General features: G+C 57.9%; 4 protein-coding genes across 4 annotated transcripts; 1 reads left to right on the top strand and 3 right to left on the bottom strand.

Annotated features, from left to right (window-relative positions):
- Nucleotides 1-766: 766 nt before the first annotated feature.
- On the bottom strand, nt 767-3,641 carry B4GALT7 (beta-1,4-galactosyltransferase 7). The gene is made up of 6 exons (XM_054389203.1): nt 3,595-3,641; nt 2,889-3,245; nt 2,010-2,235; nt 1,658-1,741; nt 1,383-1,487; nt 767-1,222 (listed from the first exon to the last, which is right to left on the bottom strand). The coding sequence occupies exons 1-6, from the start codon at nt 3,639-3,641 to the stop codon at nt 1,067-1,069; spliced, it is 975 nt and encodes a 324-aa protein (XP_054245178.1). The 3' UTR covers nt 767-1,066.
- A 547-nt stretch (nt 3,642-4,188) lies between these two features.
- Nucleotides 4,189-7,949, bottom strand: LMAN2 (lectin, mannose binding 2). The gene is made up of 8 exons (XM_054389092.1): nt 7,808-7,949; nt 7,610-7,728; nt 7,396-7,513; nt 7,037-7,116; nt 5,766-5,927; nt 5,277-5,391; nt 4,854-4,973; nt 4,189-4,699 (listed from the first exon to the last, which is right to left on the bottom strand). Exons 1-8 carry the CDS (start codon nt 7,947-7,949, stop codon nt 4,539-4,541), a joined length of 1,017 nt encoding a protein of 338 aa, XP_054245067.1. The 3' UTR covers nt 4,189-4,538.
- A 1,454-nt stretch (nt 7,950-9,403) lies between these two features.
- LOC128973056 (ADP-ribosylation factor-like protein 3) lies at nt 9,404-11,449 on the bottom strand. The gene is made up of 6 exons (XM_054389244.1): nt 11,432-11,449; nt 10,916-11,059; nt 10,715-10,831; nt 10,524-10,574; nt 9,549-9,734; nt 9,404-9,451 (listed from the first exon to the last, which is right to left on the bottom strand). Exons 1-6 carry the CDS (start codon nt 11,447-11,449, stop codon nt 9,404-9,406), a joined length of 564 nt encoding a protein of 187 aa, XP_054245219.1.
- Nucleotides 11,450-13,703: 2,254 nt separating this feature from the next.
- RGS14 (regulator of G protein signaling 14) lies at nt 13,704-20,138 on the top strand. Its single transcript, XM_054389219.1, has 15 exons — nt 13,704-13,748; nt 15,299-15,320; nt 16,482-16,636; nt 16,744-16,836; nt 17,069-17,212; nt 17,380-17,529; nt 17,691-17,811; nt 17,900-18,024; nt 18,101-18,304; nt 18,408-18,484; nt 18,660-18,786; nt 19,055-19,136; nt 19,321-19,379; nt 19,597-19,711; nt 19,903-20,138. Exons 1-15 carry the CDS (start codon nt 13,704-13,706, stop codon nt 20,136-20,138), a joined length of 1,755 nt encoding a protein of 584 aa, XP_054245194.1.
- Nucleotides 20,139-22,886: the final 2,748 nt, after the last annotated feature.

Genomic DNA, 22,886 nt, shown 5'->3' with positions numbered 1-22,886 from the left:
GGACCAGCACTACGATACTGTCAGCAATTAAACATCCCCCTCACCCTGCTGGAATCAGCAGCCCAGATCTTTGTCCTGCCACATCAGAGAAACTAGCATAGTGGCAGGGTAGGGCCAGGCAGCTTAAAGCAAGTGGGCAAGACCTGCAGTCTGGGCCCCCTACAGCCTTGTCTCTCCCTCATCAATCCAAACCCTCCTGTTCCCACCTCCAAGAGGAGCATCCCAGCCCCTGCCCTGCCCAGGGAAGCGTGTTCCACCCAACTCAGGTGGGTTAGAGGAAACTGTCCTAATTTCCATACTTTACTAGCACTGCAGTGACTCTGGCAGCCAGTCCTTCCCAGGACACATCATATAAGGTCAGAGCAGATCCCACTTCCCCAGAGGACTTCTGCAGGGTATATAAAGTTCTTCAACCCCCTCAAAAAGTCTGAGGCAGCACACACCACAGAAGACAAGCAAAAATGACAGCAGCTCCACCACAATTTTCTTCCTTGCTCCAATGTCCTGGGCTGTACCTCAACTGCTGACATCCACCAGAGCTGCGGATGCTGGAGTTCAGGGCACAGCTCAACCACAACCACTTCCTGTAATGAAGCAGCCACAGCACAGCCCTGGGGGTGCCCAGCAGCTGAAACACAGGCACTATCTCACTTAGATCCCATTTCAAACCAACTTGGCTTCTGAACCAGGGCAGACTGCCTTCCACATAGTGTAGCCAGGGCCAAGCCAGAAATGGGTGTGCACTCACAACTCACAGGTACCCTGATAGCTCTTTATTGTCCTCTGAGCTGGGTGGCAGCTCAGCTATGTCCAGTGCAGGAAAACTGTCTCCTGCACTTGCCCTGGGAGGCAGCACCAGCATCCACAGCAACACCACCGAGTCCTGATCTCAGCCTCTTCTGTTGATCCCAGCAAAATCTGGTTCTTGGTCTTTCTTTCCTCTGCATCTCACCAGCACTGCCATGCTTGTCTGCTGCAAAAGTCCTGCCTGCTCCTAGCAGCTTGGCAGAAGCCCCACCATCTCAGCACAAGCACGGTGCACGCAGCTGGCACATGGGAGAGAGGCTCAGCCAAATGTGCACCAAGGGGTCTCATTTGTGTCACAGTCCAGCAAGATATTAAGGACGGTGCAAGGGGCTCCTGCCACACTCAGCGCTGTCCGTGACTCAATTCGGTACCTCACGTTGTTCAGACCTCCTTCCCGATCCACCTTAAACTGTTCCTGAGAAAGAGAAAGACCGATTCAGCCCACAGTGGCCTTCAGCAGAGGGGGAAACACCCAGTGCCTGGGGAGGGAGGACTTGAGCAAGGAGGGCTCAAAGCATGTTGGTGATCACAACTTGAATCTCCTACAGTTCCTCTCGACCACTCTGAGGTCTCACCTGCTTCTGCGCAGCAATGCGCTTCTGGTCTCTCTTCCTCCACGCTGGGTCATGCAGGTGCTGGAAAGTCTCATACCCAGTTGTGATTCCAGAGGGACGGCGAACCTGGAAGGAGAGCACTGCTTCTGTTAAGCTACTATAAAACCTGCTGCACCTGCTCCGGGAGCTGAAGAGTGCAGAACGGCTGCTTTCCCCGGGGTGGCTGGCAGCCAGGTGCCAGGTGCAAAGAAAAGGAGAGTTGCATCTTCAACCTACGAGGCTCTGGGATCCCTTACCTGGAGACCGGCTCCTTTGATACGCCGATAAAACTCATCATCTTCTCGTCCCCAGCCCCAGAAGCGGTTGGACATGCCGTTGCACTGGAACAAGAGCGGAACAGTACTGGTCAAGGTTTGGTCCAGCACAACCCCACATGCCACAGAGGAGCAGGTGCCAGCACCACAAGACACAAGCACCAGCACAGCCTCTCCTCACTTGCCCCACATCAGCTCACACTGCAGAATCTGTCTACAAACCATTCTGACTCCTTTTCCCCCTTCCCAAGCAAAGAACACAAAACAAAGACCGTTCACCATGACAGTATCATAGCCCCTGCCCCGAACTGGCCAGGATGTCCCAGGCACTCACCATCTCATAGTGCTGCTTGGTGAGCAGAAGGATACCGCCCACATAGGTCTTATAGTGGTAGAGTGGGTGCAGCTCTGGGGATGCCACATGGAAGGGCCCTGCCTCTGGGAAGCCATAGTCCAGCTGCTCGTTGAGGGGCAGCAGATCAACGTCGTGCATTGCGATGTAGTCGGTGTCATTGCCACTCTCCAGGAAGCCCACATTGATCAGGGACGCCCTGTTAAACCTGCCCAGACCCCAGGACTCTCAGCACCATGCACAGCGGCCACCATCCTTTCACATCGCTGTCCTGTGTCCCTCAGTGCCAAACCTTTGGCACCCGAACAGGAGCACAATCAAACAAGGCATTCCCTGCCTCCATGGCACTGAGTGCCACAGCTGCCCATCCTGAAACTGCACCCATACTTCTCTTGCTTCTCCCTATGCTCAGCCTAACAGCAATGCTGCAGAGTCCAAAGGGCTACAAGCCTCATCCTGTCTGAGGCCAGTTGGGGAGCTCCACAGCACCCACCAAGGCTGCAGACAGATACCAAACAGCAGAGAGTAAGCGATGGCACTTCCAAACACCCCATGGTATTGCTTTGCATTTCAGTGTCACCAGATGGTTGTTACCATAGACACTGGGAAGAAAGCTGAAATATTTGGGAGTGGACAATTCTCTTCTTGTTTAAGGAAAACCAAATTACCACTTTGTCCTCCTAAAACCTCTAGAGTGAGTAAATTTGGGCAGAGCATCACATCCCAGTCCTGATTCCCTGTTGTCCAGGCCCTAATCTTCTCCACACAGCAGAGGCAAGCAGGAAACTCCCTCAGAGGGGACAAAGTCTTGGAGAAGGGCCTCCTCACTACCTTATTCTGCTGAGTGAAGGGAGACACTACCTGAAGTGATCCACCTGGTTGAGGATGAAGATATGATGTCGGATCTTTTTCTTGCTCAGGAAGCGGTGCATGTAGGGCACAAAGGCCAGCAGTTCCTCGAAGCGCTCCCGGAACGGGACGAGCAGTGCCAGGCGGTGGGGACCCCACGCTGGCTCATCCTCCACTGGCAAGAGAGGGGCCTGGGGCGGGCAGGATTGCCGGGGAGACCCCTGGCTCTGCCCGCCGCCAGACACCGGCCCTTCGCCTGAGCAGCTGAGCTGGAGCCAGAGCAGCGAGGCAAAGCCCAGAAGCAGTGCCAGGAAGAAGAGTGGGAACACGGAGAACCTGCCAGGCAGCAGCCCCAGCAGCGGCGGGGACCTGTGGCACGGCGCGGGGTCAGCGGCCGCCGGGGACCCCAAGTCCCGCCGGGACACCCAAGCCGAAAGGATGCCTCACCCATCGGGACCCCCTACTCCACCGGGACACCCGACCCGCGGGGTACCCGCTGCCCATCGGGAGCCGCGGGAACCTCCCCAGGGGCTGGCATCCCCAATACCCCCAACCGGCACCCCCCGAGCCGCGGGGACCCCGCACCTTCCGGGATGCCCAGGACCCCCCAGCATCCCACCGCGACCCCGGGAGCCACCCGAACCCCATTCCGCCGGGATTCCTCCACCCCATTCCTCTCTACCCCTCCCTACTCGCCGCCTGGTGCCGCCTCGCTCACCCGCCGCCGCGCAGGCGGAGTGCGGCCCTGCGGCGGGCCGGGCCCATGGCGCCCGCCCGCCGCCGCCGCGGGACACGCTGGCTACGACCCCCCCGGAAACACGGCCCAGCCCTGCCGTTCCGCCCCTCTCCCTTCCGCCCGGCGGGGCGGGCCAGGGGCGGGCCCGGGCCTGCGGGCACACACACGCCCAGCAGTCCGCCGGCAACTCTCCCTTGCGGGACATCCCAATCCTTGGAGTCGTCCTGGTTCCCCGCCGGAGCCTCTGGAGAACAGCCCCCACCTCAGTTGCTCCGGTACCCTTCAGGGATTGCTCCGCCATTTCAGAAACAACCACCAAACTGTGAACCCCCGAACGCAGCAACATCCACCCTCCCAGCCCAGCACTAACGCCTACGGTGCTACATGCTACAGCTCTCCCCCGCCGCCGAGTGAGGCAACATCCCCCCCCGCCAGCCCCAGCACCCAGACCCTCCCCTGCCTGCTCCCAACTGCTCCATACTGTACCCACCCTCGTCTCTGCCAGCCCCCACTGCAAGCAGATCCCCCCCTTTCCCCCTCCAGACAGAACCAGAACCACAGCTGTTGTCAGTCCTTTAATGCCCAACTCCAGCCCCCTCCCCACAGCATTTTCACATTCACACCCATGGCAGCCGCCTGCTCCCCACCACACACAGCACGGCAGGTCCCAGCTGGCAGGGACAGCACTGGAAAAACAGGGGAGCAAGATCCATGCTCCTGCACCGCAGCCCGGTGGGGGGCCCAGTGGGCATTGTCTTCCTTGGTCCAACTTGCCAGACGCCAAGGGCCAGGCAGGGGTTACAGCCACACAGAGAGATAAGAAAATACTTCTGATATTTCTCAGAAACAGCTTTTAGAAACCACAGTTTTTACAGCTCCCCTTAGAAAAGAGGGGTTTGGGCATAGGCCACAGCCCAGGTCTCCATCTAGTAGAAACGCTTGTTCCGCTCCTGGCGTTTCTGAAAGACCACAGCTCCCACTACAGCGCAGACGATGATGCCCAGCAGTGCACAGAGCAGGAGCAGGAACACTTTCCAGCCTGTCAGAGGCCCACTTCGGAAATTCCCTGTTGGGTCATCCACGTTGTCTGCAAGGACAAGAATAGCTAGATGCCAATCCAACCTCAGCTTCTGCAGGGTCTCACAGGCTGTCACAACTCTGATGCCTTTCAACAGGCCTTTACAGGTCTGGCCTTGACCTCCCAATCCTCCACCAAAGGTTTCTAAAGCCCAGAGACTCACCTTTGGGTGACTTAAGGAGGCTGACACTAGGCTCAATCTTGGTCCAGTCAACAGTTTCATCTTCTACAGGGTGCTCCACCATGAGCTGGAAAAGCTTCATCGAGATAATATCATGATTGTCTAGGAAAAAAAAAACATCAGCACCAAACCCCATCAGAACCTCTGAGAGATGTCCAAGTGCTCAGAGTACTCCTAGGACTACACACTGCCAGGTCCAAGTGTTCTTCCCTCTCAAACCACCCTCACAGCCCAGATATCAAACTGCAATTCGAGATCTTCCTTAGCTCTCAGATGCCATAGGTCCCTATCCAACAGAGTTTAAAGATTGTAACAACTGAGGGAAAAGATACCACCCAATGCATCCATAGCATTATTATCCAGGCTCCAAACAGCAGGTATTCCTGCAAGCAAAACACTTCTCACCAGACAAATCTCCAGTGCCAGCAGAAGCACCAAAGAAGTAGCCAGTTGGCAGCTGAACTCCTGCAATGTCAATGCAGTTCTTCCATTCATTCTTGTCTTCCACATCAGTCATCACCTGCAAGATCAGGGAGGTGTGACACCAGAAATGCATGCCACTATTGGCTTGGGTCGGAAAGGACCTTAAAAATCATCTGGTTACAACCAACCTGCCATGGGCAGGGACACCTTCCACTAGGATCAGGTTGCTCAAACCCCTGCCCAACCCTTGAACAATTCTAGGGATGGTTCATCCACAACTTCTCTGGGGAACTTATTCAATGCCTCACCACCCATCCCACCCACCTGCACCTCTTTTGAAGCTAGAGGTGCAGGAGAAGCAGACAGCTGACCCTGGAAAACCACCTCCAGGTCACCTACTGACACAGCAACACCAGCCACTCAGTACTGACCCATCCAGCCTGTGAGATACCCAGCTTCACAACATCTCACCGTCAGGCGGCCTCGTGAGTACCGGATGGCAAGGAAGGTGTCGTGGTTCTGGTTCCGAAGGTCAGCCGTGCACCCTGCCAGCTCTGTCCAGCGCCCATCCTTACTGTGGTCATACGTCAGGGAGCCGTTGTTCACCATTGCTGAGATATAGGGGAACACACGCTGCAGAGAGGACAGAGCTGCTGCTTTTGATCTGTAGGAGCCTTCGAGATTCAGACCAAGAGCCACCTTCTTCTGCCTGGTCAGACCCTCAGTGAGAGCAGGATCTCAAGTCAGGCATGGCAGCAGAGCCACAGCTTTGCTGCAGAGTTGTGTATGGAGGACAGAACAAAGAAATCAAGGCTCACTGTCTATACAAAGCTGCTTCTAAATTGAGCAACAGCTTGTTCTAGGTAAAACAGAGGAGCTATTTCTGATCTTCTGTATCAAGGCACCACCTGCACCCACACCAAACTGGGTGGGACCCACCAAACTGTGGCTGGGACAACAGGACAGCCTCAAACTTGTAGAGTAAGCACCAGACTCGGTAACAAGTGTAAGAACAGAGCATAGGACCCAGAATGAGCAGAAGCCTCACATAAGCAGCTTAATCATGCTCAGGGCTTTGTAGTCAGCAGATTATCTACACCAGCAGAGGCCAGCTGGAGGCAAGAATTCACTTCCCAGGGCGCACCAAGACAATAGAGAGATAGGAAATTTCCTGGTGCTTTGACTTCAGTATCTCATTTTGGTGCCACAGATCCCACCAGCAGTTACATTTTCTGACTGCAATAAAAAGAGCCACAAACACAGAAAAGAAGAATCACAAGCCCCCACAAGGAATTCTGGTGCGAAAAACCACATTAGGAGCTTTTCTTTTAGAGGCAGACAGGTTGTAAACAGAGATTAAGGCCAAAACCAACACGGAACGATCAACCAAAGCAAAGAGAAATTCAAGAAATGTCATTTGAGATAAATATACTCTTAGCTTAACTCCTCTAACTGAACAGGTAGTCCATAGTTTACACGAGCCCTAAGCATCCTCTCACGCAGAGGGCAAAAGGCCTTGGAAACCTCTATGTAGTCAACAACAGCAGAAAATGGAACAAGGCCCTTCTAATCTCTGTTAAGGCACATACAAACTCTTCCTTTTACCAGCTCCCATTAAAGGAGCAGTAGTCCACTCTCATGCAGGGAGAGATTTTCCTTTGGACCGGGCATGAAGCACGCAGAGCACGAAGCCAATAGGGAACAGCCTCCTCAGTACTGACCAAGCTGCCTGGACTACTCACCTCTGTTGCTTCATCATTGGGATATGTATCAAGGAATATAGCCAGTCCATGAAAGTTGTCCTTGCTGCCAAAGACAGGACCTGGAACAGGGCAGAACATTAGAAACAGAAGGCTCTCAGAGGGATTTTTTGCTCAGACACTTCTATCGAAAAGAGCTTCAGAAACTGATTACTGCCAGGCAGATAACTGAGCACCTGTTCCCAGCACAGCACATATAGGACACGTCATCCCCAGCTAATGAAACCAGGCAGAGGGGAACTCAAACGCTCTCCCTGGTGAGAAACTTTCAGGTACGGGGTAAGTGTGGGTGCTGGTGAGGCCTCAGCTCAGCAAGGCTGCCCCCCAGCTGCTCACCATACCTGGCACCAAGCGCTCCTGTGTGTACCACAATGCCAGGCCATCCCCGTGCAGGTTCTTCTTGCCGGCTCCATGGATCTTGAAGTGGACATGGAGCTCCCAGTCCTTGAGGAAGCAGGGCTGTGGGAAGAAACCACCCAGTGGTGTCACGGCTAGAGTCGGGAGAGGCGCTGAGGCCGCCCCGAGCCCCCGCCAGTCTCCCCCCATGGCTCTTACCACGCGGTTCCAGATGGAGCCCTCTCGGCTGCGCTCGTCGGGCGTCAGGCGCACGTACTGGCTGGTGACCATAGTGCTGCCCTGGAAGTCCCATAGCGGCATCGCGGCGGAGCCTGCGCCTGCAATGGGTAGAGAGAGCGCGGCTCAGCCCGTGCCGCCGTGGGCCGTCCGTCCCGCTCCGCCCAGCCCCGCGCTCACCCTGATACGGCTTCATCAACGAGTGCTCCCGCTTCAGGTGCTCGCTGTTGCCATCCGTAAGCTCGGCGGGCGCCAGGCGCGGCCCGATCAGCACCACCAACAACACCACCGCCACCAACAACCCGCCAGCACCCGCCGCCATGCTCCACTTCCGCCTTCCGGCGCGCCACTCCCACTCCCGGCCTCTCCTGGGAATGGCATCCCCTCCTGCCAATCAGAAACCCCTTCACCATCGCGTCCCCACCTCCGCCGGGAGGCGTCACAGGTGCAGGCCTATGGCAGAGGAGGGGGGCGGGGCTAGGGAGGAGAATAGCTCCCGCCGTGCTCTGGGCGGGCAGTTGGGGGGTGGGGAGGAGCAGAGGTGTTCTGCAGGCGCATACTGCGCAGGTGCGGCGGCGCGCGGCATGCCGGGAGCGGTAGTCCGCTCTGTCGCTAACTGCCACTCACGTGCGCGCCTCGTGCTGCCCGCGGGCCCGCTCCGGCGGGTCTAGCGCAACGGCTCTCGGCAGCCTGTCGCCATGGCAACCGCGCACACGATGGCGGCAGGGGCCCGTGGCTCCGCTTCGGTTGCCCAGGGATTCCAGCTACAGGAATGGTCCCGGCCCCGGGAATGGCCCCGGCCCCGGGAATGGCCCCAGCCTGAGCTCCCTCAGGCCTTGTCAAGCGGAGTGGCGGCAGGCAGTATTATCCCAGCACCGCGGGAAGGAGTGGCCAAGGCAGCACAGAAGTCAGAGGCAGCTTTATTGAGGGCCGCAGGGCAGCCCAGGGTCTGGCACAGCAGAGGGCTCCCTGCTGCGCTGTGGCTTGTTTCCCACCCATCCCTGGTGGTGTAGGTGCTCGGCCATGGCAGCTGTGGTGGCTGGGGAGCTGCATCTTCTAGCCCTCAGTATCTTCAGTGGGGTGACACAAGCTGCAGCTCGAGTGTATTCAGGGCAATGTGGCTCCCAGGGGCTCTTGCAGGTAGCTCCTCTCGGTGGCTTCAAGCAAGGCTGTCACCAAGCCCTCTGTTGGTGGCTACCCAGTCAGGTTCTCTCTGTGTTTGTCCCAGGTCCCATGTAAATGTGGGAGCTCCTCTGGCCAGCAAAAGTTCAGTATCTGAGGATTTTCTGAGCCAGATGCTGTGGCTGGGGCAGCACCAGTCACAGCCTACAGGAGTGGAGGGTAATACACAGTATTTGGTTGGCTCTATGTGCCATGTTCAAGGGTATAACCAGTGCCACAGTGGGATGCCCAACATGCCCTGTGCAGTGAATGCATTGCAGCAGCATCTGCAGGGTGTGCCAGCAGTGTGGATGGACAAGTCCTGAGCAGGTTCTCATTCTGGAGGTGCGCAAGCCCTTGACACATTGGGACATGCTTCCCTCCAATAGCACAGGGGCTACAGGAAGGTCATGGAGTACAAGGAGCCTGTGGAAGCCTATGAGGCAGGGAGAGGGGAAGCCAAATGATTAGTGAAAGACTGGGTGGGAAGCCCATCTGAGCACAGCAGTCTGAGGCTCAGGGCCCAGCCAAGCCTTTGGGGGAAGTCTAGGAACCAAATGGATTTGCCTTGGCTTCGGGACCTGCAGCTCAGTCCTGTCTAGCACTTCACAGCTGTCACTTCTTCCTGTTCATGATCTGGCTGGAAATCCAGTTCATCCCATCCTGCAGGGAAGAGAAATACGTGAGCACAGCCTCAAGAGCATGGCATGTCCTTGAGTTCTCTCTCGGTACTGCAGAGCTTGCAGGACCCTTTCTCTACCTGCACTCCTTCTCCAGACAAGGCTGAGCAGGCCTGGATCTGCCATTCCCGGTCTCGGTAGGTGTGGAGGCTCAGCCCTTCTGCGATTTCGGCTGCGGGTGCTGCAGTTACTAGGTCCTGCTTGTTGGCAAAAACCAGCAGTGGGACCCCTGTGAGAGACTCATCCTCAGTGAGCTCTGCCAACTCCTGCCAAGAAAGGACCATCTTCCAGGGCTGCTGTTCACTGCTGCTCTCCTCCAGAGAGCTACCTGGACACTTGCCTGAGCTGCCCAGGGTTGGCTAGGGCACCTCAGTCCCGCAAAGTGCCTCACTCCCCTCTCTCCTTTGCTCTAATTGCAGCCAAAGAAGATGTCAGGTCATGACATCACAACAGAGAGGCATGTGCCCTTGCAGCTCCATCTGCCCTGAAGAGAGCTTGGGAGCTGCAAGCAGTACTGAGGGCTGAAGTGCTCCTGGCATTGAAAGCCTTGGGCAAAGGGCAGCTACAGGAGGCTGTCAGCCCTGTGCTGTCTGGCACACCCACGCTGCCGTCTGGTGCCAGTACAACCAAGACTGGCACACAGAGTCTCACCTTCCCCTTCCAGCTTTGTTCCCAGACTTTGCAAGTCTGCATTCGCAGCTTTTGCTTAGCCATATCACTAACCTGGTTCTGGGAAGGTGTGAGGAGAGCTGCCAGCTGAGAGATCGTTCTCAGCAGGGGCAGAGTCACCCCTGGGCCAGGTACCCCTGGGGCATCCCACCTGGCTAGGGAAGGAACTGCTAGGCACAGATCTGCTGTAGAGTGGGGTGGCTCTTCCTGCTGAGAGTCTGATCATGAGCCCTTCCCACCTGCCTCTGGGGACAGCTTGCCCCCTACAGCATTGCAGCGCCACAGTAGAAAGCAATCTTGCTCCCTGTTCCAGTGTTCAAAGAGCTGATGAGAGATGGGTCCAGAACTCAGGACCCCACAGCCACCCCCCACTGGACCCCTCATACCTGCCCTGTCTCCTCAAAGCGCTTCTGGTCTGCGCTGTCAATGACATAAATCTGCCATGGAGACAAAAGGGACAGTCAGCTGCTCCTCCTTGCCTGGCTGCACAGCCCTCTGCCTTCTGCGGGGCCGTGCATAGGGGGCATGGCTCTCCATGCACGGGGCTAGGGGGCGGGGAGGTGGCCACTCCGCTCACCAGCAGGTCTGTGCTGCCCAGATATTTCTTCCAGTAGGGGCGGATGGAGCGCTGCCCCCCGATATCCCAGACATTTAGCTTGAAGCCGTGCGAGTGAACGCTCTTTATGTTGAAGCCCTGAGTAGGAACGGAAACTCCAGTGTCACCCAAGAGGGCAGTAGGACCACCTTCGCACTGCCCATGGCTCCCAGAAGCACCTACCTGGGTGGGTGTGATGGTGCTGATCTCCTCTGATGCCAGGCGTTTCAGCAGTGTGGTCTTCCCTGCGTTGTCCAGCCCCAGCAGGACAATACGGAGCTCCTGCTCCGGGGAACCCTTCAGCTTCTGGATGACGGAGAGCAGCCCCTGGGGGTGTGGAGTGCTGGAGGAGCCCTGCAGGGTGCCAGGTGGCTGCAGAGCACCCTCATTTTGGAGGGAGGTGCTGGGTGCACTGTTGGCCATGGGTACCCTGTGTCTATGACCTGAGCAAATGTCAGAACTTGGCTTCCAAGGTGTCCAGTGTTGAGGTGACCCCATGAAAGGTGTGCCCAGCCCCAATCTCTCCTTGGAGTGTGCTGCCCCTGTCCTGGGAGCCCTGCCTGCTCCTGGGTGTTCCAGTGGGACAAGTCCAGGATACAGCCCTGGTCCTGCTCTGACAGGCTGCTTGACACCACAGCCAGAAGCTGGTGCCAGCACATCCACCCTGGCACATGTGGGATGTCATTGGTCCCCACTTACCTTCTGCACATCACCCATGGTCAGGAAGTTGCTCTGGCCCCACGGCACACCTGGGGAGCTGACGGGGGCTAGTTCCCAGGGCCTGCTGGTGGCTGTGTGACTGGCATGCACCCTGTCCACAGAGAAGGAAGAGGATTACAGGCTCCAGAATTAGCAGCTGTTTCTCCATTTACCCACAGTATTAAATAATGCCCTCGGCAAATCCCCCAGCCAGCTGTCGCCCCGCCGTCGCCTACCCCCAGGATAAACCAGGTCCTGCCAGGCTGGGGCACTGGGGCACAGGGTGTTCCTCTCCCCATGAGACCAAGCTCCAGCTTGGGGACAGCAGCACAGCAGGAGGACCCAGACACCACAGGGCTCACAACAGGCAGAGCATAGTGGTGGGATGGAGCCATTCGGTGTTGGATCCCAGGAGAGGCACCATAACCCCAACCTTCAAAGAATTGATTCAGGCAGTGGAGATAGGCCACAGGCATGGCTGTTCCCAGGTGCACAGGGCTGGCACAGCTTCCCCTGTGAGTTGTGATGCCTCAGCACATCCCCACATCCCACCCACCCAAGCAAGATGAGGTGACACCATCACCCATGAGCTGCCTCCTGGGAAGGTAGCAGGAGGTAATGCTGAGGCTGGAGCTTCTCAAGGCCGCATCAACTCCTTGCTGCTACACAAGGGAAAGCATCACACTCTGGAGCAGGTCAACGGCTGGGTTGTCAGCAGCCAGAGGGGATGGCACAGGACGGGGGTACAGAGGGGCACAGGCCCCTTCCCCAGCAGCCCACCCCAGCCCAGGTGGGGTGAGGGGCTCATCTGTTCACCATTTGGATTAAAGACATTAATTAAGCAGTGTCTTTGGTTCTTGCATGCTGCAGTTTGGTCCTTGGATCAGGTTTCCTAGCAGAGAGGTTATCCTTGTGGTGAGCACTGTGAGTCACACACTCTTGGTAAGACATTTTTATTTATAATTCCTGTTGCAAAGCCAAGCCAAACAGTACAGCTACACTCCGGCAAAGGGAACAGGAGAAGCATGATCGTCCCCCCCCACTGCTGCTCTGTGCTGCTCTGAGGGGGCAGAGGGGCCACCACAGGAGCCACCCTCCACTACCCCCTGCTCAGAGACCCTGCCAGGGCTGCGGCTGCTAATGCCACACTGCTTTTGTGCATGTTCATGGTGGGAACACTTTTCTCTGCACAGATCTGCACCCAACTTAATGTTAGGGTTCTGCTTTTGGTAGGTTAATCACCCACCTTACATCCCAGTTATTAGCATTTCCATGAGCGGGTTGCCATGGTGCTCTGCGGTTTATCCTGTAACTGTTAGTTACTTATATTTCCTAACAAATATGCTAAAATATCCTCGACTGGTTTGTGGTTGCTGATCAGCATGGAACCCCAACCTTAGGAGATGGGCAAAACTGCTTATACATCAATTTGGTGATTCCCAGCTGCATGTCCACCATTCCTTTCTGCCAGCCTCTGACAGTGGCTGGGGTGCAGGCAGCTCACCCCATATGCCAGCAGCAAGCAGCAGCACAGCCGTGGGGGGCCACCCCAGGACCCACCACTTGACATAGAGCTGGGAGACAGCAGAGCACTCAGCAAGAAGCACTAAGCTGGTAGAGGGGTGTGTTGGGCATGTTGATGCTTCCCTGCCCTTGCACCCCCCTTCCCTGGGGTGCTGTGATGCTCGGGAGAAGCCCTTTCAGGCTGCCCAGGGTGCTGGGAGTGGTAACAACTGGGTGGGGACCGCAGGGTGGCACAGGCCATGCTGGTGATGGGAACTGGGTGGGATGGAGCTGTAGATAAAGGTAGAAACAAGGATTAGGATGGGGATGGTATCACGGATGTGGATGCAGACGGAGGCAGGGATGGGGACTGGGGTATGGATGAAGATAGGGATGGGGATCAGGATGGGGATGTAGATGGGAACAGGGATGCAGATGGGGATGGTATTACGGTGGGGGATGCAGATGGAGACAGGGAGAGGGACTGGGATGCGGCGGGGTCGCGGCGGCTTCTGGCCCGGAGCTGCAGCCGGTGCCCACCGGGGCGGTGCCTGGGCTGGTGGCGGCGGCGGCGAGGGGCGGGAGGGCGGCTCCGCTCCCCCCGCTGCGGTCTCAGTTCCCAAGGCGACACTTCCTGTGGCAGCCGAAAGCGGTAGTGCCGAGGAGAGCCGGGCCGGGCCGGGCCGGGAGAGCTGCTCTTCGCCGCCGGCCGGGGATGCTGCGGAGACGCGGGCCGCGCCGGTAGCGCGCTCGGCCGGGGGTGCCAGACATGCAGGGCAAGGCCAAGCTGCTGCTGGTCCACAACGGCCGCATGGTGAGTCCCGGCCGCGCCCGCAGCGCCTGTCCCGGTCTCCCGGGGCCGTCCCGCCCGTGGCACGGCGTGGGGCCGAGCACCCGGCAGGCAGGAGGGTGTGGAGCGGTTAATGGGCAGGCAGAGGGATGTATGGGACCGGGAACCGAGCAGGCGGAGGAGTGTGGAATGGGTAACGGGCAGGCAGAGGAACGTGTGGGCCAGGCACCGGGCTGGCAGGAGGGTGTGGGGCTGGGTGCTGGGCAGGTAGGGGGATGTATGGGGCCGAGTGACAGACAAGCAGAAGGTGTGGGGCGGGTGACGGACAGATGGGGGATATGAGGCTGCAGGGCAGTAGGGGAGCTTGGGCATCTGAAGCAGACAGACACGTAGAGGGGTATTAGGGCAGGCAGTGGTATATGGGGCTGGGTAACAGGCAGGCAGGGATGGATGGGGCTGGAGTAATGAGCAGGCAGGATTTTATGGGACTGACACTGCACTTCAGGTGTATGGCACTGGGGTGATGGGCAAGCAGTGACACACAGGCATGGGGTAACAGGAGTCAGCAGTGCTGATATGTGTGGAGCTGCGTGGCACAGGCAGGACAGAGCTATGTGGGTGTGGGCAGCAGAGATGGATGGGGAAGAGCAAGGAGCTGGCAAGGTATGTGGGGTTGGGGTAATGGGCAGGCAGAGCTGGGGTGTGTGGGTCTGGAGTAAGGGTCATGGCAGTGGCATGTGGGATGGGTTAGCAGGGACAGGCAGGAATGGGACAGTGGGGCTGGGATGGGCACAAGCAGGGGTTACAGGGCAATCTGGGGTTGGCAGGGTGAAGGACATTAGCCAGACAGGTTAAGGGCACCACTTCTGTGTGGCCCCAGGTGGGTGATGGGAGGCAGGACCAGGCAGGGTGTGCTTGGCTGGGCTTTGACTGCAGAGGCTGTGCCCATCTCCTTGCTTACTGTGTGTCCTGGGGTATCTCATCCCCGTGGCTGGTATCTGGGGCAGCCCAGGGGGTGGGGGTGCTGTTGCAGGGCACCCTGCTCTGCTCTGTCCTTCACTGGTAGCTGTGGTAAGACCTGGTCTCCATTTTTGGGAATGTGCCCTCCAGAAGCTCCAACTTCCAAGAAGGAAAGGAGCAGGCAGTTTGCCTGTTTAGGGTTGTGGTTGTCCTTCCTTCCCTCCCCTCCTCCCCTCCTCTTCCTGTGCTGAGGAGGTTGCTTCTCTCCTCCCAGGGCAGTGGTGGTGGCAGGGTTGCATCTGATAGTATCTGCCCTTTCCCAATTGCTGGCCCGGCCCCAGGGCATGGAAGGTCAGAGAAAAGCTGTGCAACCCTTGTAGCACCCCCACCCCTACTCACTGTCCCTGGGTTGAGACCATCATGGCCTCTCTCAGCCATGGGGCAGTTGTTCCAGTCATAGCTAACACCAGAGCAGTGTTTGCTGGTGACTAGTGTCTCTTGCTCCTTGGTTTGGACTGGGCTTGCCCTTACGCTGTCACCTGCCCAGGTATTGCTCCACCGGGCTGGCAGACACAGTGTGGCCTCTCTCATGTCTCTTCTCTCCACCCCCACAGGGCCCAGCTGTGTCGGATGGAGGTAAGGCTGCTCTTTGCTCTGGGATGGGAGGCCTGCATCATCTTTCAGGAAAAGGGGAAACTCATAGCCACCCTGGTGACAGGGGCTAGGAGCCAGCAGATAGTCAGGTCCTGTGTCATCACAGGCTGTGCTGTGGGTGGGTACATGGCCAGGATGCCACAGTGCTGGACTGAGCCCTCTGCCAGGGACTCACCATACACCCCCATCCCTCCATCACAGCCCCATTGTGCCTGTCCCTCCCTTCTGGCTACTCAGCTGGCATCCTTGGGCTTCCCAGGGAAAGCAGAACCTGGGTTCCCTGAGGGAGTCTGTCTCCACCTGTCTCACTGTGCATCAGTTATCTCAGATGGCCTATCCACCTCTCTCAGCCCTGCTGCAGCATCCTTCTAGCACAGGCTGCCAGTGGCTGATGTTCTTACGTGCACGTGCAGGGTAACAGTTATGCCATGTTTTGGACAAGAGAAGTGTGGGGAGCTCAGCAAAGCAGCAGCCTGCTGCTTCCTCTGCTCCTGCTGGCTTTTCTGGGAGAGCTCTGCTTTCATATCCTTACCTTCACCTGCAAATGACCCTCCATTCCCAGTTGCTCACCAGTTCAAAAGCTGGGGTCTCCCCTGGCAACTTCTGACTCTTTGACAGAGGGACTCCATTTGAATTCGTGGTAACCTTAAGTTTCCCTTAGAGAGGGTTTCCTCAGGGTTGGCTGCTGAGGATGACACTTTTTGTGTCCTCCTCTCACTGTGTTTGTTCCTTGTCATGGACAATGGAGAAGGTAAGTTCAGGCACCTCTACGCATACTCTGAGCTTTCCTCCATGCTGTATGCCCCCTGTGTCCCCTTCCCTTCACAGCTGGGTGGGGTGCTTTCCCCGTGCATGGGCTTTGCTCTCCTGGGAAGTGAGTCACAGGTGGAGTCACAGTAACGCACCATGGAGGGGAGGACAGGCAGTACTGGCAGGAAGAGCTGTCACACCAGAGAGTGCCAGCTTTGGCATAACAGCACTCAATTTCCTGAGGGTGCCACTGTGATGCTCCTCTCATTCCTTACCTGAGGGCTTATCAGCTCAAACTGAGATGGGGTGGATGAACTTGCTGCAGATACAGAGGGCTGCTGGCAGTACTGGGGAAAACTCAGGCAGCCAGAACTGACTCTTTTTTTCTCTCAGAGTTAAACGCTTCCAGGGTCCATGGCAGCAACCACAGTGTAAACAGCCTACCAGGACAACCAACCACCTGCAGCTCCACACAGGGGTCAGTGGTCAGCTGGGCAGAATCCTTCGAAACACTGCTGCAGGACCGCGTGGCTGTCACCTACTTCACTGTGAGTATCACAGCTCAGACTTTGGTCCCCACTCCCATCCATTATTGGCAACCAGCTACCCCACAGCCACAGCACCAGCCAGGCCAGCAGCTCTCTCTGCCCTACAGGAGTTCCTCAAGAAGGAGTTCAGCGCTGAAAATGTCTACTTCTGGCAGGCATGCGAGCGCTTCCAGCAGATCCCAGCCAGCGACACGCAGCAGGTACCAGGCCCTGCACAGCTGTGGTGTGGGCAGATCCTGGGTCATGCAGCTGCTGGGAGGGATGTGGGCACAGCTGGAGGTGGCTGTCATGCCTGTATGTCCCAGTGTCCCAGCAGACTCCTGTTCTGGGAGGCTGAGCAGGCTGGGGTCTCTTGTGGGTTGAGCCAGGGGCTCCCTGCAAGGTAGCAGTGAGGATGTTCCTGGTCATGGCCTGACCCTCTTGCTTCTTTAGCTGGCCCAGGAGGCACGGCGGATCTATGATGAGTTTCTCTCCAGCCACTCGGTCAGTCCTGTGAATATCGACAAGCAGGCCTGGATTGGGGAGGACATGCTGGCCACCCCCTCCCCAGACATGTTTCGCATTCAGCAGCTCCAGGTAGGAGAAGCACCCATGGTCCACTCAGCCACGGGATGGGGGCCATGGGACACCCCACAGATCACTCAGCATTGCTGCTGTCACCATGGGGCCATGCTGTGGGGCAGTGGACAGAGTGAGCTGTAGGTGGGCAGGGGTCTTACCCCTCTCACCCCTTCCCTTTGCAGATCTTTAACCTGATGAAGTTTGATAGCTACACACGCTTTGTGAAATCCCCACTCTACCAGGCCTGCCTGAGGGCAGAAAGCCAGGGGCAGCCCCTGCCCGACCTGCGTCCCCATTCCCGCAGCAGCAGCCCTCCACCTGACCTCAGCAAGGTGAGTGGAGTGGGAAGGGCATGATGGGCACCTGTCCCTTCTGCACTGCTTGAAGGAAACCCAACCCCAGGCTGAGGACAGACGGGGATTCAAGGGACCAAGGGAAGAGAAGGGACAGCCTCAGATGTCCCTATGCTGAGATGCTTCTCCATTCATCTCAGAAGTCGAAGCTGAAGTTGGGCAAGTCCTTGCCGCTGGGTGTGGAGACAGCGGGCAGTGGTGCCAACCACAGCCCCCGACGGTCCTTCAGGAAGGCAGAGCGGCGGGAACCTTCCTGGGCAGGTAGGTGCTGTGCTGAGTGTGGCTGAGGGGCTATGCCACCCCTGGAGGGTGCCCACGGTCCCCACCACTATCTCTCTGTCTGTCCTAGAGGGGCGAGAAGGCAGTGGGAGCGCCATGCTGTGGCGGGAGTCTCAGGGCTCGCTCAACTCCTCGGCCAGCCTGGACCTGGGCTTCCTCTCCTTGGCAAGCACAACTGCTAGCCCCTGGACAGAGGTGAGTCGTCGCTACACTGGCCCCATGGCATCACACTGCCACTTGCTGGGCTCACCCCACAGCATCCGTCCTGCAGGGCCATCGGAAGAGCCTGGGAGGCAGTGAGGCAGAGCTGCCGGATAAGCCCATGAAGTACTGCTGCGTGTACCTGCCCGATGGCACGGCCTCGCTGGCCTCTGTCCGGCCTGGCCACTCCATCCGTGACATGCTGGCAGGCATCTGTGAGAAGCGTGGCTTCAGCCTTCCCGACATCAAGGTCTACCTGGTGGGCAATGAGCAGGTAGGGCAGGCAGGGGGAGAGAGGGATCCTGCCAGCCAGACCACCCCCAGGGTGGGAGCATGCAGGGCTCTGCTTGCTCTCTCCTAATGGTTCGCTCTTGCAGAAAGCACTAGTGATGGACCAGGAGTGCTCTGTGTTGGCAGACCAGGAGGTGAAGCTGGAGAACAGGATAAGCTTTGAGTAAGAGCTTTGGGGCTGATGCTGTTGCCCACTTGTGTCTGGTCTGATTCAAACATGGCCACCCACAGTGCGCAACACCCAACTCCCCAGGCAGTCCTGAACACCCCAGCTCTGCCCCTGCCTGTCCTGCCTGTCTGTGCTTGCCTGCAGACAGCCTCTTCTCCCCCCACTGCAGCCTGGAAATCTCCTCCCTCCGTAAGACCATCCGCATCACAGCAAAGCCAACCAAGTGCATCCGGGAAGCACTGCAGCCTGTGCTGGGGAAGTATGGCATGAGCATGAAGCTGGTGCTGCTGAGGCGGGTGAGGACTCACTCCTCAGTGGGCATGGCCCCCACTGCCCTTGGGGCTTGGGCCAGGGATTGCTGTGAATGACCAGGTGATGGGGAGCAGTGGTCCACGCTGGGGGCAGCCTGTAGGCTCATGGAGAGCCACTGGTGTTTGAGATGGGCTGCACTCACCGCTGCGGGCTCTGCACTGTGCTTGTGACTTGGCAGGGTCTGGCTGGGGAGGTCCACAGCCTGGCTGCCTTTGCAGTGAGTGTGACACTAGCTGACTCTTCCCATTGCAGCAAGGTGAGACGGCCACCCTGGACCTGGATAAGCTGGTCAGCACAGTGGCTGCTCAGAAACTTGTTCTGGAAACACCAGCAGGTAAAGCGTCTTCCCTGTCAAGCCATGTCCCCTTGCCAAGCTGTGCATGCAGACAGTGTTCTCGGAAGGCCAGGCTGCTTTCTGCTGCTTATGGCTCCTGCTCCTCGGGATAAGTTCCATCCTGTCACCAGCTAGGTTGGGACCAGGGTGCTGGCATGGATGCTGAGCATCACTTACCTTGCAGGCATGAGAGTGACAGAAAGCACCGAGGCTGCAGCTGCTCCCTCCCCTCTCCAGAGTGAGGTGAGCTCAAGATCCAACCACCCCAGTGAGAGATTATGCCACAGATGCTGCCATGGCCTGTGGGGAAGATGTGCCCTTGCTACAACACTGGCACATGCTGAGGGTCTGGGCAGTGTGTGCCAAGTCAGGAGCCAGGCTGCAGGAGGGTGATGGGAATGTGGGTTGGGGGAACGATGCCTCCTTGGCCCATTGCTGAGAACATGGCTGCTCATCGCAGGAGGGAAGCCCAACAGGAGCAGAGCCTGACACACTGTGGGAGATGCCCTCCTCCTCTTCCCAGTCCCGGTCTTCAGCTGCCATGAACCTGAACCGCCGCACATATGACCTGGAAGGTGAGACTCAGCATGTCTGAAACCTGAGGGGGTGGGGCAAAACACGGGACGAGGGGCACAGGGTCTCCATTCTGCAGGGAGAAGGTGAAGGTGCTGAGCCTGGGACATGTTTCAGGGTCACATCAGGTGAAGAGGTGTTAGAACAGGAGCCCAAGCACTGGGCTCAGGTGCATGACCTGCATTTCCCCCAGGGCTAGTGGAGCTGCTGAATCGTGCCCAGAGCTGTCGGGCCAATGACCAGCGTGGACTGCTCTCCAAGGAGGACCTAGTCCTGCCTGACTTCCTCCAGCTCCCTGAGCAGGCTGACAGCACCTGTGAGGAGTCAGATCAGCCCCATGCCCCTCACCCAGGCTCTGAGGGAAATGGCCATCCTCAGCCCACAGAGTCCACACCAGCTCAGCCTCCGGTCAACCACGAGCTCCGATGAGTCCTGCTGCACATCTGCACCCTGCACATGGTACCCCCAGGCCATGCCAGGGTTCAACACAGGGCCCAGACAGCCCTTGCCCTGCACCACCGACACTGCCTGGACCGCAGATTCGTCCACATCCTGTCCCAAACTGTTGTGTCGTGTCACTGTGAGTGGTTGAGCAGCTGCCATGCCCCTCGGTGGGGTCACATCCTGGTGCACATCAAGGGAATCCTGTACATAGTTTGAACTCTAGTTGCAAAGCACTTTGCAGCATCCCACACATGCCTGGCACTGTCCTGCCCAGTGCCTCTGCCTGCTCTGCTTGCAGCAGAGCTCTCTGTCCAGCAAATCCTGCCTGGGCTAGGCTGGCACAGTCCCACTGACTGCTGAGGTGAAGAATGCACCCTTCTGACTGAAGGGTGTGCAGGATAGAGAGGGTGGATGGGATGGCAAGGCAGGCTCCAGCCCTGAACCCTGGTGTTGTGGGCAGGCAGGGTCAGGAGAATGTGTGGACGTGAGGGCCAGATTTGGTCCATGTTGGTGATATGAGGTCTGCCCTTCCGAGGGAAGGGAGAGCATGGCCCTGCCAGCCTGTGCCCTGAGCAAGTTGTTACCAGATGCATTGAGTGAGTGGAGCTGGGCCTGATCCTGCCACAGTAGCACTGCCACTATGGAACAGGGCACCTGGTTCCTGCCCCAAGCAGTCAGAGGCAGAGGCAGAGCCAGCAGGTTGCGCCAAAGAAGCCTTCCTTCTCCCTGTAGGGAGATCCTGCTTGGGCAGCTGCTGAGGCAACTTCAGGAGCAGATTCCCCTAGGTTCCCTGCCTCAGCCCAGCTGGGACTGCACGTGCTCAGTCCTCGAGGTCAGGCCTGGCTGCTTTCAGAGGAATGCAGCACCTTGGGTGCTAAGCATCTCAGCCTAGTCTGTAAGTACCAGCATGTGCGTAGCCTGGCATCCCTGCTGGCAGCTGTGCCAGTCTGTAACCTTGAGTCCAGCTCTGCCAGACCTGGGCATGCCCTGTGGGTCCCCATCCCCAGCAGCCCATGTCCCCAAAGGTCCCAGAGCTAGTCTGCAGTGGAGACAGCCCCCTGAGAACAGCCAGGAGATCCCTCCATCGTCTGTGTGCACTGTGGCCCTTCCTGGCTATACCCTGGGTCACTGCTGCATCACCACTGCCCTGGGGCTTGCCCAGGGATGGGGCACAGCCACCAGCCCCACACTGCTGCAGCCAGCTGCAGCCCTACAGCCCCAGTCAGAGCTCCCCTGTGTCTCTGTGGTGCTGCAAAGTCCCTTCTGTGGTGTGAAACCGGGGGAAATAAAGAGCATTGCCTGGATGCGTGTCCCTCTCCTTCCTCTGCCATCAAGGCCAGATGGTGCTTTTCCTGGCAGCAATGTTCCCTCAGCCCCACCATACACCACAGAACACTCCCGGGGCCAAGGCAGGGCTGGGGCCAGCCCTCAGCTCCAGTGCCACCCTGACCAACAGCAAGGGGCACTGCCAGGAGCTTGTTTTCCCAGCACTGATGATGGTGTAGGGGAAGCTGCAGGGACAGCACAACCAAGGACTTCAGCCCTGACCCTGTCAATGAGTGATAACTGGGGCTGCCAGGGCCTCACTGGGTTAATGATTGTGGGGGCAGCTGGCCAAGAGCCCTCAAGCATGGGGCAAATGCGGACACCAGCCTCCTGCCCACCACAGCCTGGCACAGTGTTCTGTTGGTGCCACTAGCTGCACCCTCTGGCCAGAAGAGTGCCCAGGATATATCCCCTGCTGTGGCACCTCCTGGGCATTAAGCTCCATTGTTTGTGACTCAGAGAAGGCTCAGTAATGCTCTAGTAGTGGCAAGGATGCCCCCAGGTTGTCCTGGGGTACCCAAGAGATCTCACCTGTCTCCATACCATAGCAGAGGGCTTGTCCATTGTATTGGGTCCTGGGAGCACTCAATTCCAGAGGGTTAGGGATGTGGCAGCCACATGGCTCCTTCATGCTAGCTCCCAACAGGCACCAAGGCTGGAGAGGCCTTTGTCCCCTGTGTGTCCCCTGGGCAGATGCCCAGGCACCTTGTGGGTGGACAGAAACTTGGCTGGGGGTGCATGAAGAGCAGGTAATGATAAATGGCACTGAGGAGATGGTGATGGCAATGCTGATGTCACTCGACTCCTGCCCATCCTGGCATTGTGCATGCTGGTAAGATGTGGGCTTTTGTCCCATGCAGCCCTCACAGTGCTGCCAGCTGCTCCGTGCTGAGCTGCTGACATGGGCGGGCCAGACTACATGCCACCATCACTACCAGTGACAGGACACGGACTGTACTGATGCCAACATAACCCACTACCAGTGCCCCAGTGAGGATGGTGCATGCCCTGGGCAGAGCCAAGTTCCTCATGGCTGATGCTTAGATGGCTCAAGGGATGGGGGACGTGTGCATGGCCTCATCCCCAGTTTGGGACACCATAGCAGCATCAGCACTGAGCCCTCCTTCTTTCATGCAGGGGATGAAGGACCTGGCACCAAGTGATGGAGAGCTGAGGCTGCTCTGGCATCACCCCTTGGGCACTGGACTCCAGCACTCCCTGCTTTGCTCTGCACTGCACTGACTGCCACTCACCCAGGGGTGATGCCAAGCCTTGGCAGGTGAGGGGGAATATGGGCAGCACTGGACCCCAGGGCATGTGCCCCAGCCCACCTCAGGGCCACAGCTGACGTGGGATGTCAAGAGGTTACCCATTAACTGCAGGAATTTCTGGGGAGGAGGTGAGCAT

This window comes from Indicator indicator, chromosome 18 (assembly GCF_027791375.1).
Source record: "Indicator indicator isolate 239-I01 chromosome 18, UM_Iind_1.1, whole genome shotgun sequence".
Classification (NCBI taxonomy): domain Eukaryota; kingdom Metazoa; phylum Chordata; class Aves; order Piciformes; family Indicatoridae; genus Indicator; species Indicator indicator.
The sequence above is the reverse complement of the archived record's forward strand: the minus strand, read 5'-3'. Positions and strand labels throughout refer to the sequence as shown.

Coding starts and splice junctions, on each gene's coding strand:
- B4GALT7 (XM_054389203.1), bottom strand. CDS start 3,641: ATGGGCCCGGCCCGCCGCAGGGCCGCACTCCGCCTGCGCGGCGGCGG. Junction 3,246..3,594: donor CTCCGCCTGCGCGGCGGCGG/GTGAGCGAGGCG, acceptor GCCGTGCCACAG/GTCCCCGCCGCTGCTGGGGC. Junction 2,236..2,888: donor AACCAGGTGGATCACTTCAG/GTAGTGTCTCCC, acceptor GGGTCTGGGCAG/GTTTAACAGGGCGTCCCTGA.
- LMAN2 (XM_054389092.1), bottom strand. CDS start 7,949: ATGGCGGCGGGTGCTGGCGGGTTGTTGGTGGCGGTGGTGTTGTTGGTG. Junction 5,928..7,036: donor CCAATGATGAAGCAACAGAG/GTGAGTAGTCCA, acceptor TCCTCTCTGCAG/CGTGTGTTCCCCTATATCTC. Junction 4,974..5,276: donor TGGCACTGGAGATTTGTCTG/GTGAGAAGTGTT, acceptor TTTTTTTCCTAG/ACAATCATGATATTATCTCG.
- LOC128973056 (XM_054389244.1), bottom strand. Junction 10,575..10,714: donor TGGGCAGCACAGACCTGCTG/GTGAGCGGAGTG, acceptor TCTCCATGGCAG/ATTTATGTCATTGACAGCGC. Junction 9,735..10,523: donor GCTTTGAGGAGACAGGGCAG/GTATGAGGGGTC, acceptor CTTTCTTGGCAG/GAGTTGGCAGAGCTCACTGA.
- RGS14 (XM_054389219.1), top strand. CDS start 13,704: ATGCAGGGCAAGGCCAAGCTGCTGCTGGTCCACAACGGCCGCATG. Junction 18,025..18,100: donor CTGCTAGCCCCTGGACAGAG/GTGAGTCGTCGC, acceptor TCCGTCCTGCAG/GGCCATCGGAAGAGCCTGGG. Junction 18,485..18,659: donor GAGAACAGGATAAGCTTTGA/GTAAGAGCTTTG, acceptor CCCCCACTGCAG/CCTGGAAATCTCCTCCCTCC.